This window comes from Phaseolus vulgaris, chromosome 9, assembly GCF_000499845.2.
Source record: "Phaseolus vulgaris cultivar G19833 chromosome 9, P. vulgaris v2.0, whole genome shotgun sequence".
Classification (NCBI taxonomy): Eukaryota; Viridiplantae; Streptophyta; class Magnoliopsida; order Fabales; family Fabaceae; genus Phaseolus; species Phaseolus vulgaris.
The window spans coordinates 2,892,037-2,907,101 of record NC_023751.2 but is presented as its reverse complement, the minus strand read 5'-3'; the positions used below and the strand labels follow the sequence as shown (position 1 = coordinate 2,907,101).

The 15,065-nt window shown below is 36.5% G+C and overlaps 2 protein-coding genes across 4 annotated transcripts; one reads left to right on the top strand and one right to left on the bottom strand.

Annotated features, from left to right (window-relative positions):
- Positions 1–301: 301 nt before the first annotated feature.
- Positions 302–3,357, bottom strand: LOC137821901 (putative HVA22-like protein g). Of its 3 annotated transcripts, none has more exons than XM_068626695.1 (7): positions 3,106–3,357; positions 2,512–2,552; positions 2,309–2,407; positions 2,162–2,218; positions 1,985–2,048; positions 1,682–1,891; positions 302–893 (listed from the first exon to the last, which is right to left on the bottom strand). In XM_068626695.1, the coding sequence occupies exons 2-7, from the start codon at positions 2,541–2,543 to the stop codon at positions 534–536; spliced, it is 822 nt and encodes a 273-aa protein (XP_068482796.1). In that variant the 5' UTR covers positions 2,544–2,552; positions 3,106–3,357; the 3' UTR covers positions 302–533. The 3 variants fall into 3 exon arrangements, with proteins under 3 accessions (XP_068482796.1, XP_068482798.1, XP_068482797.1); XM_068626697.1 differs by having other exon boundaries at positions 2,520–2,552; positions 3,106–3,251; XM_068626696.1 differs by lacking the exon at positions 3,106–3,357 and adding an exon at positions 2,655–2,860.
- A 1,692-nt stretch (positions 3,358–5,049) lies between these two features.
- On the top strand, positions 5,050–12,530 carry LOC137822756 (uncharacterized). Its single transcript, XM_068627746.1, has 2 exons — positions 5,050–5,129; positions 8,649–12,530. Exon 2 carries the CDS (start codon positions 9,851–9,853, stop codon positions 11,939–11,941), a length of 2,091 nt encoding a protein of 696 aa, XP_068483847.1. The 5' UTR covers positions 5,050–5,129; positions 8,649–9,850; the 3' UTR covers positions 11,942–12,530.
- The last annotated feature ends 2,535 nt before the right edge of the window (positions 12,531–15,065 follow it).

Sequence of the window (15,065 nt, the reverse complement as noted above, 5' to 3'; positions counted from 1 at the left end):
TATATTCTCTATTTTCTGGTGACACGCTTTTCTATTAAGTTTATTAAAAAAATTGAATTTAAACATTATATTGTATAAGAGTTTATCCTCTTTTCTAGTAAGTGTATTTATATCATTTGGATATTCAATCCTGCATTTAGTCCATGTACCAGACAATTAAATTGTTCGGAAAGTTATTTCATTTAAAAACGAATAAATTGTATATAGTCAATGATCACTTCAACCAACTTCATTCTATTTCAATTAGATTTCTATTTCGATTTTTTACTTCAATTGCCACGTCATCTGCTTAAGCCACACGTTTTAGTTTGTCAAATGTGTGTTTATTGAGAGACTGTGTCAACATATCATGATCCTTCAGTATATCCACAAAGTTGGTCAAAAAAATAAAATTATTCGCAAGAAAAAAATTTGGCAATAGATGGAATGAAACTGAGGCAAGTGATTTACATAAAATTTTACAATTGGGTTGGACACCCACCATTGTCCACCTACCCATGTTTTTCAGGCTAAAAGTTGGAACTATTGCAGTCCTAACGGATTCCAGCCGATCGATTTTTTCTTAGTCTACCTCGTGTAACCCTAATACTTTCTTCCATTATGGTATCTTCCAAGGGAGGGTTCTCATTTTCATTTGCAGAAGAGGATGAAGGTGCTATTGGTACAGTCTGCATTGACTCTTCCTCGGCAGGTACGGATTGGTTGGTATTTTCAGGCATAGAATTGGACTTCTGACTCTTTAAACCTGCTACAGTAGAGGGTGCTTTAGGCACTTGTTGTTCCTCTGCTACTTCTTTCTGGAGCTGACTTGATGTGTTAGAAGTAGAAGGTGGATCTTCAGCTTGTGGTTCTGTTGCAGCCGCTGGTTGGCTACTACCCGCAGTTGGTGGTTGCTGTGAAATTGAAGAGAATGTGTTTAATGTGCGTGAGTAAGCACGGCAAGGAAATGGGATAAAGACCATGGAGATGGCATTTGATACAGCAAAGGAAAACAATAAATTAACTTATTTTGGAAAAATAATCGCTTATGTTCTCACCCTACTTTTTTTTTGAAAAAGCTTTAAAAAAATAAGCGTGATTATTTTTTCTTAGAACAATCCTCTTTCCAGATATGAGCTAGTAAATCAAGTATCAAACAATACTCAACAATTTAGAGATAATTGATCAATATGACAACGTGGAAAGCAATAGCAGAAACACCATTGTAAAGCAATTCTTTACATTTGCAAAATATATCTCCCTCCTATAATAATTAGTATAACTGCCATTAAGATGTGAATTCGGAGCTGGCATGCACATCTATATACTATATATAGTTATGTACTAAAACATGTTAATATATATATATATATATATATATATATATATATATATATATATATATGTGTGTGTATGTGTGTGTGTGTCCTGGAATTAAACAACAAAAGAATGAAGGGTAAGCAGAGCAAACCAAGCTCGGGATTTGGAAAAGCTTATTTCTCAGTTAATTTTATTTCCAACAAATTCTCTTATGAAGTTGACAAAAATACTATCCGAATGCTTCTCCAGAATATGCGGAATCAAGCACAAACCAAGTCTGATGATATAGAAAAAGCATAAATTTATGTACATATAAATTTCAGTATAGCTAGCCACAAGTCGAATATAACAGCAGACAAGCTAAGATAAGCTAAACAACTACCTGAACAGGGCGTGACGAAGTTGTTGATTGTGCAGCAACATACTGCAAAATGTCAAATACTCTAGTCTGGCCATAGCTAGAAGCTTTTTGCCAATACAAAACAGCGATGTCTCCTGCCCTTGTCCTTAGTTCCAATAAGTTGCGATCAATTTCTGTCTCGTGTTTTGCAACATACGGTCTAAAGAAGGAATCATACACATATGTTGTTCCCTAAAACAGGTAATGATATTAAATTCAACCATCAAGTTGAAGAGAGACAATGATAGAGCAATACAGATTCAACCATAGTAGTTAATTTCATACCTTAGTTTTCGGGTACCACAAGAATATGAAAAATGCCAACTTAGCTTCACTATACATTGGGACCCTTCAAGAAGAATAAGCTGCTTATTTAATAAGAAAGCACAATAAACTTTTTCTTTTTATAATTACAGAAAAGACATAGCATTCTCTGCTCCGTTCAAAGATACTATTCATTACCAAGAAATAAAAGTATCACCAATCCGCTCACATACAGTCAAAACAGCTACCAAAATCCTGCAACACAATAGGGTGCAAAAAGAATTAATATTGCATTTACCAACAGTAATGTACAAGTTTTATGCCGATGGTGGATGTCCAATCTACCAGTACTGGCACCAAAAGCGAAGTTGCTCAATTTCTGGTCTATTCTTTTCAACTGCCTTATAGCACTCATAGGCTGGGAAGGCATAGCCAAAAACCATCCTATCAACAAGTAGATGGAAATATACAAATTCAATCAATCTTGAAAATTACAGGAAAACCCCATCATACAAAATTATCAGAGATTTAGTACAGCATGAACATACACAAGTACCCTCGTAATAAAAGATCCTATCATTGTGTATCCCTGCCATGGAAAAAAATGATAATCGGTTAAGTCAAACAAGATAGCTTCCAAGACTTCCCAGAAACTGAAACTTAAGAAGAATTGTGAGTCTAAAAGATATACCCATCTCTAATGAAACTTGCTTTAACATGAGAGAAAACGCACAAATTTGATTACAACGAATTTCATTTCGAAGAGGAGAATGCATAAAACTAGGGTCAACACAAATTAAAGGCGTATATTCACATAACGGTAGGTTTCTCAATGGTAAACATCACTTTTTCCAGCGCAAATTGAAAAACCAAAGCCAAACGAGGTCCATGAAGTACACAATAATCGATTGCCTGCTGATTTAAATTGAAATTGCAAACACACGTGGAAGCTGAGAAAAAAAACGCGTTTCGTTTGCGTTGTTGACTCTAAACAGCACACAACTCGAATTAGGGCGAAGTAAAATAAAGATCGCTTTGCAACATGGAACTCAAGAAAACGGACGCTAACAATAACGAACAGAGAACCTTGTTGAATTTAATTAAACTCGCGGAAATAAAATGAAGTGAGAAAAGTGAAATACCTGTGTAGTGTGAGATAAAGAAGGACGAATAGTGTAAAATCAGAAACTGATATGAGTTTATAGAGAAATAAGAGAATGTGACGAAAGGTGAAGAAGGAAGAAGAGAAGTTGGAAAATGGAGCCGTTTGATTTTGTGTTTTATTTGTAATTGCTTCGATTCCTGTTTATCAATATATACAAGTACATATACATACGGTGTATACACTTCTCTACTCTATACTCTACGCTCTACGCCCTAACTTAACCCAACCCAATCCCAACACTGTGGCCTTTTATACGTTTTTTCACTTGTTTCTCACCATCATCGTAAATTAATAATAAATTAATAGTTAAATGCACTTACGGTACGGATACTAAAATATATATTAGATAAAGAAATGTGAAAAGGTTAAATTAAAAATTAATTAACATAATTTATAAATATACAATGATAATATTTTATGTTCTTCAAATATCTTTTCGTTTAATGGTTGATAAACAAATTTCCCAAAATATAGTGAGACATTAACGCGAGATATGTTTTCTGTTACACAAACGATGTTGAGATTGAACTCATAATTTCTTATCCAAAGGAATGCTTAATATTTTCACTAGCTTAAATAAGGAATACTATTATTTTTGTAATAAATAATATAAATTTCATATTGTTTTTTTTTTTACTAAAAGTACGTGAAAATTTATAAGAAAATTTTATGTAAGAAGATGGTAAAAAAGAAGAAGTTTTTATTATGTTAGGTGTATATTTACAACACTTAATGTATAAATATTTTCTTTCTCCAAATTACATATAATTAAATATATCTACTAATTGAATTTTATCATTATTAAATTAATTATATATAATTAAAAACAATATCATATAATAATTATAATTTGATAATTATTATTTCTTTAATAAAATTAAACACTTCATACAACTTTGCATAATTAATTATCGTCCAACTTCAAAATATATATATATATATATATATATATATATTTTGCAAAACTCTAACTCTAATGTTATGTATTTTTATTAGTAAAATTCGAATATATGTTTATAATAACTTGTTGAATCAACTTAGTAGACTCTAGATGAATGGTAATGTCTAATTATCCATCATTATGATACTTACACAACTCCATAATGGAGAATGCACTCATCGTCCCATAAGGGTAAGTGCTTTTCTCTTCATTATCTATCCATCCATGGTGCTTCTTTTTGCCAGCCACTAGAAGGGTCAAAGATAATAGTAATATGGGACATATATGGAGATTCATTATTTTTTCTGGATAAAAATGCAAAACTTCACAAACAAATAGGCCAATATTTAATAAAGCTCAAGTTACATGGCCAAAGGGACCTTTAAGATCGCATAATTACAAGATACCCATACAAATATATCATGTAAAACTACATTACTTTTATCATATAAATATTTAAATGACCCTCATCTCGTGTTTTGTAAAAAAACAATTTTTATTTGAGTTAAATAAATGCTATATTTGAATTCATTTTAGTGAAAAAAAATTGTATACTTTTTCACTAAGTGATCCTTGGTATAAATAACAACTATATAATTTTAAATATCGAATGCCAATTTTAACCTTAAAAATGAATTAATATTTTAGAAAAATTTTAAAAACTAATAATAACAATAATAATATTGCAGCATGAAACTATATTTGACGTCATGATTTAAGTGTGAAAACCTAAAAGTAAGGTAATATTTAGTTTTATTTTTTCAAAATAAATTAATGCCTCATTTTTTTTTTTTAACATAGGTTTATTAATAGATGTTATTAATAGAGGTTAACCTCTACTATGCATTTAAGTAAAAAAAAAGGTTTTTTAAACTTATGGTAAGTCTTACTTTATTTTATTTTTCAGAAATTTCGGTGTACTGTTATTTTGACTGTTTACTACTCTTTATTTAGTCTTTTCTACACTCTTCTTCCTTCTTCAAGAAACTAGCTCTACGAGTGTTTCGTTTTGTTAAATCCAACTTCGTTGCTCGCGTGAGGATTTGCAAATCTTTCCGAAGGTAAATCATTTCTAACCCTTCAAAATTTCATCTCTCAACCAATATTTTCCATGCGTTTTCCTTTTGTCTTATTTAGTTTTTTAAAATTGGTTTTCACTTTTCCTATTTCTCACGTCCTAGATCACTTCACTAGTTAAGTCTTAGTGGGTTGTTTGATTTTCTGAACAAATTGTGGTGCGTTTTCGTTTTCCATTCACATTTCTAAACTCTTAGTTGTGTTTTTGTTCCAGAATTGCGTTTTTCGTTTTGGAAACTACAATACATTTCACGAATTTGGTGTCTCACGTCTCTCTGTTTTGTATCTTGTGTAGATCTGTTTGTGATTTTTCTCGTATTTTGTTATTGTACACAATATTGCTTACAACATAGATGGAAGTGGTTATTTGATGTTTAACAAAAATGAAAATGGAATGAACTCTAGCCTAAGACATATGATAAGAGTGTTAGGTACATTTGATATAACCATTATTTCATACACTTATTAGAGTCTTTTTCACCGGCAATGGTGGTTTCATCAATCTTGCTTCTATCTTGTTTCCATTCCAAAAAATGATTTTTGGTCATCCACTTTTGTTAAATAGTTTTGCAATTATTTTACATAATTTTTGGTATTTAATTCTTGTGAGAGTTTGTGAGAAGTGAACTAATTAGTACTTGTTCAGTACTAGAAATGTATAGTAGAGTAAACATGGTGCAACAAAAAAAGAAAATAGAAAAGAAGAGAAGGAAGATGTTTGCTTTCTGTTTGTTTTAACTTTACGTTTTGTGTTATGTTTTTAAGAGGTGCTGATATACTTGGTTTGACTCTGCTCACTCCACTCTCCTTAAATTCATAGTTGGGTTATTTTTTCTTGGTTAGTTTTCATAAATACATTTATCAGTCAAAAGTACATGATATTTTGGTGCCATGTTCAGGGTCATAATTCCGAGGATCACAGGTTGATGCATGTGTTTTGACACCTTTTTTTATTATTGTGTTTTGAAAGTTTTTCTCTGTTTCTTAATTCTTTGTTTAATATAATACATATAAAAGATTAAAAGAAATCTAAGAATGATGTGTATAAAATCTACAGTACATTAATTTAAAAAATAAAAATTAAAAGATCAAAACTTATTTATAGTTAAATAAGTAATTAAATCTGGTTATTATGTTGAGCATGCTACAATTGTTAAGGTAATCATGAGATTTCTTAGGATCCACATGTTAAAAAAAAATAAAAATAAAAGAGTTGTCTTTGGTGTATGCTTATTCAATATTGGAGTTTCCTAATATGAATAAGATATATAATATATTTTTTTGTGTGATATTTGTGTAAACTTAAAATCACAAACCTGTGGTGACATCAAACTTTGATACATGTGTTTCAAATAATCATGAAGAATGAGTATGACATTTGTTTAATTTATTTTAGAATTTTTCCTGTTTCTTTCCTCTTTTCTTTTCCTTATTATTGAGACTCATTTGTGGTTGATACGGTGATGGAGCGGGGAAGGGGAAGAACACAAAGAAAACTAGAAAAATAAGTGTTGGGATAGAGATATATCAGAATAAAAACAACTTTTCTAGGATAAAAATAACATAACCAACAACATGATGGAAGAGGGCCAAGCTCACCACACTATGAAAGCCAAAAGACTAAGACTAGCTTCACAAAGGAGCGTCTAGCCTCTCAAAGGAGCGTCTAGTCTTCCAAATGGAGCGTCTAGCTTCACAAGGGAGCGTCTAGCCATGGCTACATAAGGAGCATCTATGAAGAGTCCTAGACCGTCTAGCTTCACACACACATGAGCCAAGCTACGGTTTAGGAAAAGAAGGCTTTGTTGCATAAAGGCCCATTAGGGGTACTTAGTAGATAGGATAGTGTAGAAAGCACTTTGTGAAGGAAACATTCTAGAAACTAGGTTAGTGTGGCCGGTCATTGCACATGGCACATGGCTTAGGTTTTACATTTAATTTTTGGTTTTCTTTTCCTTGTAATGTAGCTTATCATTTACGTCCCAAACTAGCCTATAAATAGGAAGGCTAACTCATTGTATTTGGCAAGTTTAATTGAGTAAGGTTATGCTGCCATTTTTGTGCACAAGCTTTACTTCTCCTAGAAATCTAGGCTCTAAACTTCAATCCTTTCACCTTCTCCCTTGAGCTGGCCGAACCACTCAAACACCATACTCATCATGCACCTACAAGGCCAACACAACTCCTAGGAGGGTCTTGATCATCTCACCCATTGCTTCCGCACCTTATTTTCTACTTTGATTTAAGAAGAACACATGAAAATGCCATCATTTGGTATCATGAGCTTTTGGTTCTTCAAGATGAGTAGCTTGGTCTTTTAATTTCAGTTCTTCTTTATTTCATCTTTGTCATTTCAATTCCTTACTTGTCTTGCTGTTTTTATATTTTAAATTGTTCTTGGTGTGCTTATGGAAGATCCAACCAAAGCACAATTGTTCAATTGATCTTGAACAAATTCTGTGCAGCTTGTGATAGGATTCCTTACACCATTGTGTGGCTGTTTTTCTTTTAGGAAATTGAGTCCTTATTGCTTTCTTATAATTGCTTCATTTTATGCTTTGAGTCTTTATTTTCTGAATCTATAAATGTTGTGTCAAGTCATGTGAATCCATATTTGTCAACAATTCTTAGTAGTCCTATTATTGGCTTGATTGTTTCTTGCTTTTGGGTCTCTTTATATTGCTTTTTTCTGCTGTTATTTTGATCCTTTGGTGCTTTTTATTTTTAGTTTGAGTTCATAATTGTGTCTTAGTTCTTACACAATTTCCATTCTTACATTTCCATTGTGTTAATTTTGGTTATCTTGCTGTTTTCTTCCAGTTTTCCAGATTTCCCCTGTATCATCTCTCTGTTCTGGGCTGTTTTGTTTAAATTTTTTTTTCCACCCATAGGAAAATTCTGATTTTCTGGAAAATGCAAGTTTAAAGTGTTATAGAAAAGACAAAAAAAGAATGAGGTCAAAAGAAGCAACAGAAAAAAAATGATAAATCTTACAAAATCAGAGTGCAAATCTTGAGCGCTCCAGCTGGCCTAACTGCACACCAAATTTGCAAAAATTATTAAAAAAAAATGGTGCATGCGTTTTAGGTGATTCCAAAGCCAAAATTTAGATAAGATCCTGAATTTTCTTGCATCCAAATTTCAGAAACAAATTTTACAATTACAGCTCAGCATAAATCGGGGAACAAACACGTTTTCTGGCCCACAACATTTTCCAGTGGTGCTGTTTTTTTTATTTGGTCATCTAATCTAGTGCTTTTCTTTAGGAATTCCTTTTGTGTGCCAACTTTTATTGAGTACCTTTAATTGTTTGCTTTAATTTCTTGAATCTCTTTCTAAGTTGTCATATTATAAATCCTTTTGGTGGTACTGCTTTCTTTCAATTAAATTTGTTTCTTGCTTTTGTTTCTTGACCTCTCATTTTGGGTGCTGGAATTTAATTCTCTCTTGGTGCTTATGTGCATGGAAATTGACTTGGTTTAAGGTTAAACCCTTGTGAATAGGTGCTGGAAATTGGAGAATTAAAGCCAACTTTCTAAGGAGGAGTCAAGTTAAGGCCGAAACAAGCTTCTTGAAACAAACACTACAAACACCTAGAAGATCAACAATCAAGACAACAAAGAAAGTGCACTAACCAAAAAGAGGAACAACAAAGGGGGTTTTCTTATCTCCTTTACAACTTGGTTTATTGTTAATTACCTCTTTTAAATTACGTTTTAGACGGTGAGTGTGTCTTCAAGGGCTCAAAGTGTCCAAGAAGCCTCACCTAGGGCCGAATAGCATAGTAGTTTTGCTTAGTAATTTGTGCTTGTTTGAACTTGTTTTTCTTTTGTTTTGGTAGAAACGTTTTGCATGCTTAGTATTGTTTAATTTTGTACTATACCGACTAGCTTTGCTGCATATCTAGCTTACATAGTTTTCTTGCTTTTTGATTTCTCAACTTCTTGTGTTCTAAGTGTTCTACTAAGAGAAAATTTTGTGTGAAGTCATTGGAGGAAAGTTTTTGGCAAGGAAAAGGCTTGGTACTTAAGTAGTCCATTGTGACTCACCTCCCTTACCTGGAAAACTCCATTCTCTAACTTTCCTAAACTTTCTCCAAGTAAAACACCTATATACACAAAGTTTTAGCCATGTCTTCTTCTTCTCATTCTCCAAAGTCTATGGAAAGTGAAGTAAAATCTTTGAAAACCCTTTTAAAAGAGGTATCCCAAGCGGTACAATTAATCTCTTTTAGACAATTGGAGAATGAAAACAAAATTAATGAGTTGGCTAGAGCTCAAGAAGAGAAATCCCAAAAATCTCAAAAATCCAAAAAAACGCTTACTCATGCATCTCAAAGTATTGAGTCTCTAGGGGAGGGCAGCCGTAGAATCAATGATTATTACCAACCACCCCCTAGAAGAACTAGACAAAGGGAGCAAGAGAGCCCAAAGGAAGTAAGGGTAGACCTACCCCATTTCTATGGTAAGGAAGATGTAGAGGCCTACCTAGATTGGGAGATGAAAGTAGAGCAACTCTTTGCTTGCCATAGGGTGAGTGAAGAAAGGAAGGTACCATTAGCAACCCTTAGTTTCCAAAGCAATGCCAGTGGACCTCTTTAGAGAGAGACCGACGTCTTCATAGGGAGCCTTCCATAGAATATTGGAATGACCTTAGGGGAGCCCTAAGACGTCGTCACATACCTTCCTACTACCATAGGGAGTTGATGGACAAACTCCAAAGACTCCAACAAAAGAACTTAAGTGTGGAAGAGTATAGGCAGAAAATGGAGCTCTACATGATGAGAGCATCCATTAGAGAGGAAGAAACCACCACCATATCTAGGTTTCTAAGTGGGCTCAACCTTGAGATAAGGGATAGAGTAGAACTATTACCCTACCAAGACTTGAATGATTTGGTTCAACTTTGCATTAAAGTCGAACAACAAAATTTGCGCAAAACTTCAAGTCAAAGGGTAGGTTCTTACTCCAACTCTTATCCCAAGAAAGACTTTAAAAGGGAGGGTAGTACATCTAGAGACGAATCCAAAGAAACTACCAAACCCTTAGTGAAAGATGCCTCCACCCCATACATCCGTGCTAGGGACACCAAATGTTTTAAATGTTTTGGAAGAGGGCATGTGCAAGCACAATGTCCAAACCAAAGAGTTTTGTTTTTAAAAGGAAAAGATGAATACACAAGTGGTGAAGATGAACCTAGTACCCAAGAAAAAGGGGAAGGAGAAAGGATAAATCCTTTGGAGGGGGACTTATTGATGATTCAAAGAATCCTCCACAATCAACCTAGTGCACCCATTGAGACACAACGAGAGAACATTTTTCATACTAGATGCAATGTTTTAGAAAATATATGCTCTCTTATTGTGGATGGTGGGTCATGCTGCAATTGTTGTAGCACTAGATTGATTGAAAAATTACAACTACAAGTAGTTCCTCATCCACAACCTTACAATTTACAATGGATCAATGAGGATGGAGAACTACGTGTAGACAAACAAGTGGAAATCGAGTTTTCTATAGGCAACTACAAAGACAATGTTTTATGTGATGTAGTACCTATGGAAGCTTGCCACATCTTATTAGGTAGACCATGGCAATTTGATAAGAAAACCTCACATAATGGTCTAACTAACGAGATTTCTTTTATCCACAAGCATAAAAGGTTTGTACTTAGCCCTTTACCACATTCCCAAGTGGTAAAAGACCAAATACAAATGAAACACAAAAGGGATGAAGAAAAAATAGAAAAAGAAAAAAATTTTGGGAAACAAAAGGCGTGGGAGAATAGTGTTCCTTCCCACAAGGTCATTCAACAAGTCAAGCATATTGAAAATACCTTTACAAACATGCTTCTTGTTGAACAACCTAGCCTTTCCTTTTGTAAAGGAACACTTGCAAGCATGAACACAAAAGAAAAGTCCTTACAAGAAGCTTGCATAGATCAAGAAGGAGAACTCATGGGACAAAAGGAAGTTGATCAAACGCTAGAACTTTTAAGAGGAAAACTTTTGTCACCCATGAGAAAAGAGGTTCAAAGACATTACTTTAAGTACAACTCATGTTTTCAAACTACACCTAAAGTGAAGTCTCATGAACTCTATACTCCTTCACCTTTTGCAAATGATCCTTGGGAAGATACAAATTTCATTTTAAAAATCCCTAGGACAACAAAAGGTTTTAATTCAATCTTCATGGTTATGGATAGACTCTTCTCTAGAGAAGTGATACATCTTCATGGTTTATTTTCAAGCATAGTATTGAATAGAGCTCCAACTTTCGCAAACCATGAATTGAGGATTTCCTTTGGAAAACTTGCAACTAAGTTGCACACTTTAAATGCTTATCATCCTCAAACGCATGGTCAAAATATTTTTGAAAATATAGCTCTTTCTATTATGCCTAGAATAATCATGAAGTGCACACACAATTTTAGAGATGAGCAAACATACCATCAAGTAGTTCACAAAACTACTTCTACTTTTAAAGTTATGTGTGAGCTCAATCATCTTTCTTCTTTTAAGTTGTTACCCTCTCCTATAGGATTTATGCCTCAAGAGAAGGTAACCACAAATGACTATTTCAAAATACAAAAGATGATTAGAGGCCACACACAACCCCTAAAAGAGAAATCTTGTCCAAGGTTGCCAACACCAAAAGACAAACAACAATGGCAACCTAGTAAAATTAATTTGCAAACTAACACCTATGCTTTATTTGATTATTTCTATAGGTGGACGTTTGATCCAGGAGGACAAGCTTTGAAGAAACAAGATGCTGCTATCCGAGATCAAGCCTGAAGATCTGAGGATAGATCTTCTCAAAAGAAGGAGGAGATGATGGACACCATCCAGCCACAACCATTCCCCTAAGCAAAAGCATTGGATTTGAGGACAAATCCTTTTCAAGAGGGAGGGGATGATGGAAGAGGGCCAAGCTCACCACACTATGAAAGCCAAAAGACTAAGACTAGCTTCACAAAGGAGCGTCTAGCCTCTTAAAGGAGCGTCTAGTCTTCCAAATGGAGCGTCTAGCTTCACAAGGGAGCGTCTAGCCATGGCTACATAAGGAGCATCTATGAAGAGTCCTAGACCGTCTAGCTTCACACACACATGAGCCAAGCTACGGTTTAGGAAAAGAAGGCTTTGTTGCATAAAGGCCCATTAGGGGTACTTAGTAGATAGGATAGTGTAGAAAGCACTTTGTGAAGGAAACATTCTAGAAACTAGGTTAGTGTGGCCGGTCATTGCACATGGCACATGGCTTAGGTTTTACATTTAATTTTTGGTTTTCTTTTCCTTGTAATGTAGCTTATCATTTACGTCCCAAACTAGCCTATAAATAGGAAGGCTAACTCATTGTATTTGGCAAGTTTAATTGAGTAAGGTTATGCTGCCATTTTTGTGCACAAGCTTTACTTCTCCTAGAAATCTAGGCTCTAAACTTCAATCCTTTCACCTTCTCCCTTGAGCTGGCCGAACCACTCAAACACCATACTCATCATGCACCTACAAGGCCAACACAACTCCTAGGAGGGTCTTGATCATCTCACCCATTGCTTCCGCACCTTATTTTCTACTTTGATTCAAGAAGAACACATGAAAATGCCATCACAACATGCCTACTCTACTAGTCTAGTGGGGTATATAATACCCTTTGAAAAACTATTTGTCCTCATAGACAGCTGTGCTGAAAATACTGAAAAGCTATAACAGAAAATTCTAACAGAAAAGGGATCCAATCCCTACAAAAGACAAAAGATATCCTTCTAAATATAATCCTTTAACCAAATGGGCCTAGATTTTTTTTTGATCAGCAAAATTGGCCTAGATGTCCTTCTAATAGGCCTTGTGCTTGTGAGTCTCGTATCAATAGTCGGCCCTTGCAGAGCAACCTTGTCCTCAAGGTTTTGGATGGATGAACTTAACAGAGAAGTTGTGATGGAGGACAAATGGGGTGATGTGGTTATTGTTGGGTTATTATTGATAGTGGATGTTGGTGTTTGGGGGGGGGGGAGGTAAGATTGGGCCCCGCTGGATTTTTGGTGGGGGTTTGTTTGGGGAAAAAGTGTTGGACTATTTGATGTGGGGGGTGGTTGGTGGGCCACGGTAATTTTTGTGGTGTGGGGGTGGATGTGAGAGGGTGGGAATAAATTGGGAAAGTGTGTTGGGTGTGGTGCAGGCTTTTGGGCCACGTTGGGGTGTGGTGTTGGCAAAGGGGGTTGAGAGTGGGTTGTAGATTGGCATGGGAAACCCAAAGGGCAAGGTTTGGAATGAGATTAGTTTTGTAACGTTGGAATTTGGTGTGTGCCAGCTACTTGCATTGAATGCGGCACAAAGTCACGTGAAGTTGCTGCAGGGAGTTGGTGACGTGGCACACTATGGGTTATTGATGGAGATGAAGTGGCGTGCGTTGATGGTGTGGGTAGATGGTTAAGTGCATTTACTTGTGGAAGTAAATGGGTAGGTGAAGGTAGGTGCGGGAGTAAATGGGCACGTGAAGCAGAGGTTGGTGGTTGGTGAAGGGGTTTAATGAGAGCCGTTGATGGGGGACACGTGGCTGGTGTAGGTGAGTTCTGTACCGTCCCGTATCCGGGCGTTGACTAAGTCAAGGTCAAAGTCAACGGCTGGAGAGTCAAAGTCAACGCAAGGCGTCGCCTGAGTGGAGAGACGCCAAGAGGAAGCGTCGCCAAGGCAAGGCGTCGCCTAGGTGAAGGCGTCGCCCAACCAGGGCGTCGCTAGATCAAACAGTGCTAAAGTAAGGCAATCACGGTGTGGTTCCCCGATGCCCATGGGTAGGAAAGACCATGGAGGGAGCGACGCCGTGGGAAGGCCTCAGGTCCCGATATCTCGGGAAAGTGATAAAGAGAAGGAAAAGGTGGCTTCAAGGCCATAGTAATAGTACCAGTGAAGGGCAGCCTGACTCGTGAAGTGCTCCTGCCGCCCCAGAGACGCCCATGGGGCAGATACGACTTAAGAGGAAAGTCACGCCCAGGGCAACCGGGTGCAGAGTACAAAAGGAAGGCAGATACGCTCTCAGAGTAAGTGACTAGATACTTGGGGGCATGAGTTGGCACCCAAAAAGTCACCCCTAGCGCAGTAGCACTCTCAGCAGGAGGACTCACACGTAGAAACGTCCCCAGGTGGGCAGAAGCGCCCCCAGATGGGGTCATGGCGTCGTGAGGCCCTCCACGTGTACGACAGCCATGCTAGAATGGAAACATCCTTTAGTCAGGTGCCAGGTAATTAAAAGTCACTCAATACAGTTTCCCTTTCGAGCATTCAGGTACTATAATGACTCCCAAGCGTTTCAACGTCTTAAATGCGCTACGTTTTCTAATTAAGCGCTTTAATGAGTGCGTTACGTTTGTGATTAAAAGCGCTTTAAGGCGCTTTAAATGCTTGGGTAGTTTAAATAGCGCGGAGAATGTTGGAAAAAGGGTTGGAACTTTCGGCAAATTTACCAGAGAACTCTCTAGTTGCTTGCTCGTGCTTCAAGGTTACGTACAAGTGACTGGGGAATATTTTTGCTTGAAGGAGACAACACACACATATACACAGTTCTTTTACCACCTTCAGAGTGCCATACGCGGTGCTCAGACACGTAGGTGGACAGTTTTTGGTGTTTCTTGCTGGCTGACTTGAGCGTCGGAGTGCACACGGCCGCTAGGGCGCCTTTTTGTCCTCTTTTTTGCAGGAATCCACAGGCAACCAGTGGGAAGGAGTCCCTAGCTGACGGTTGAGGCCGCGCACGAAGACGTCCCGGTCAACCGGACGGAACATTTGGCGCCCACCGTGGGGCCGATATAAAACATCAGTCCCATCACAAGTTCGAGAAAAATCTACCAGGTTACAGTAGCGCTGAAGAAGGTTGGAGTGACAATGGCCCCCACCAGACGAAGAGCAGCACGCGCAGCCCCAGCAG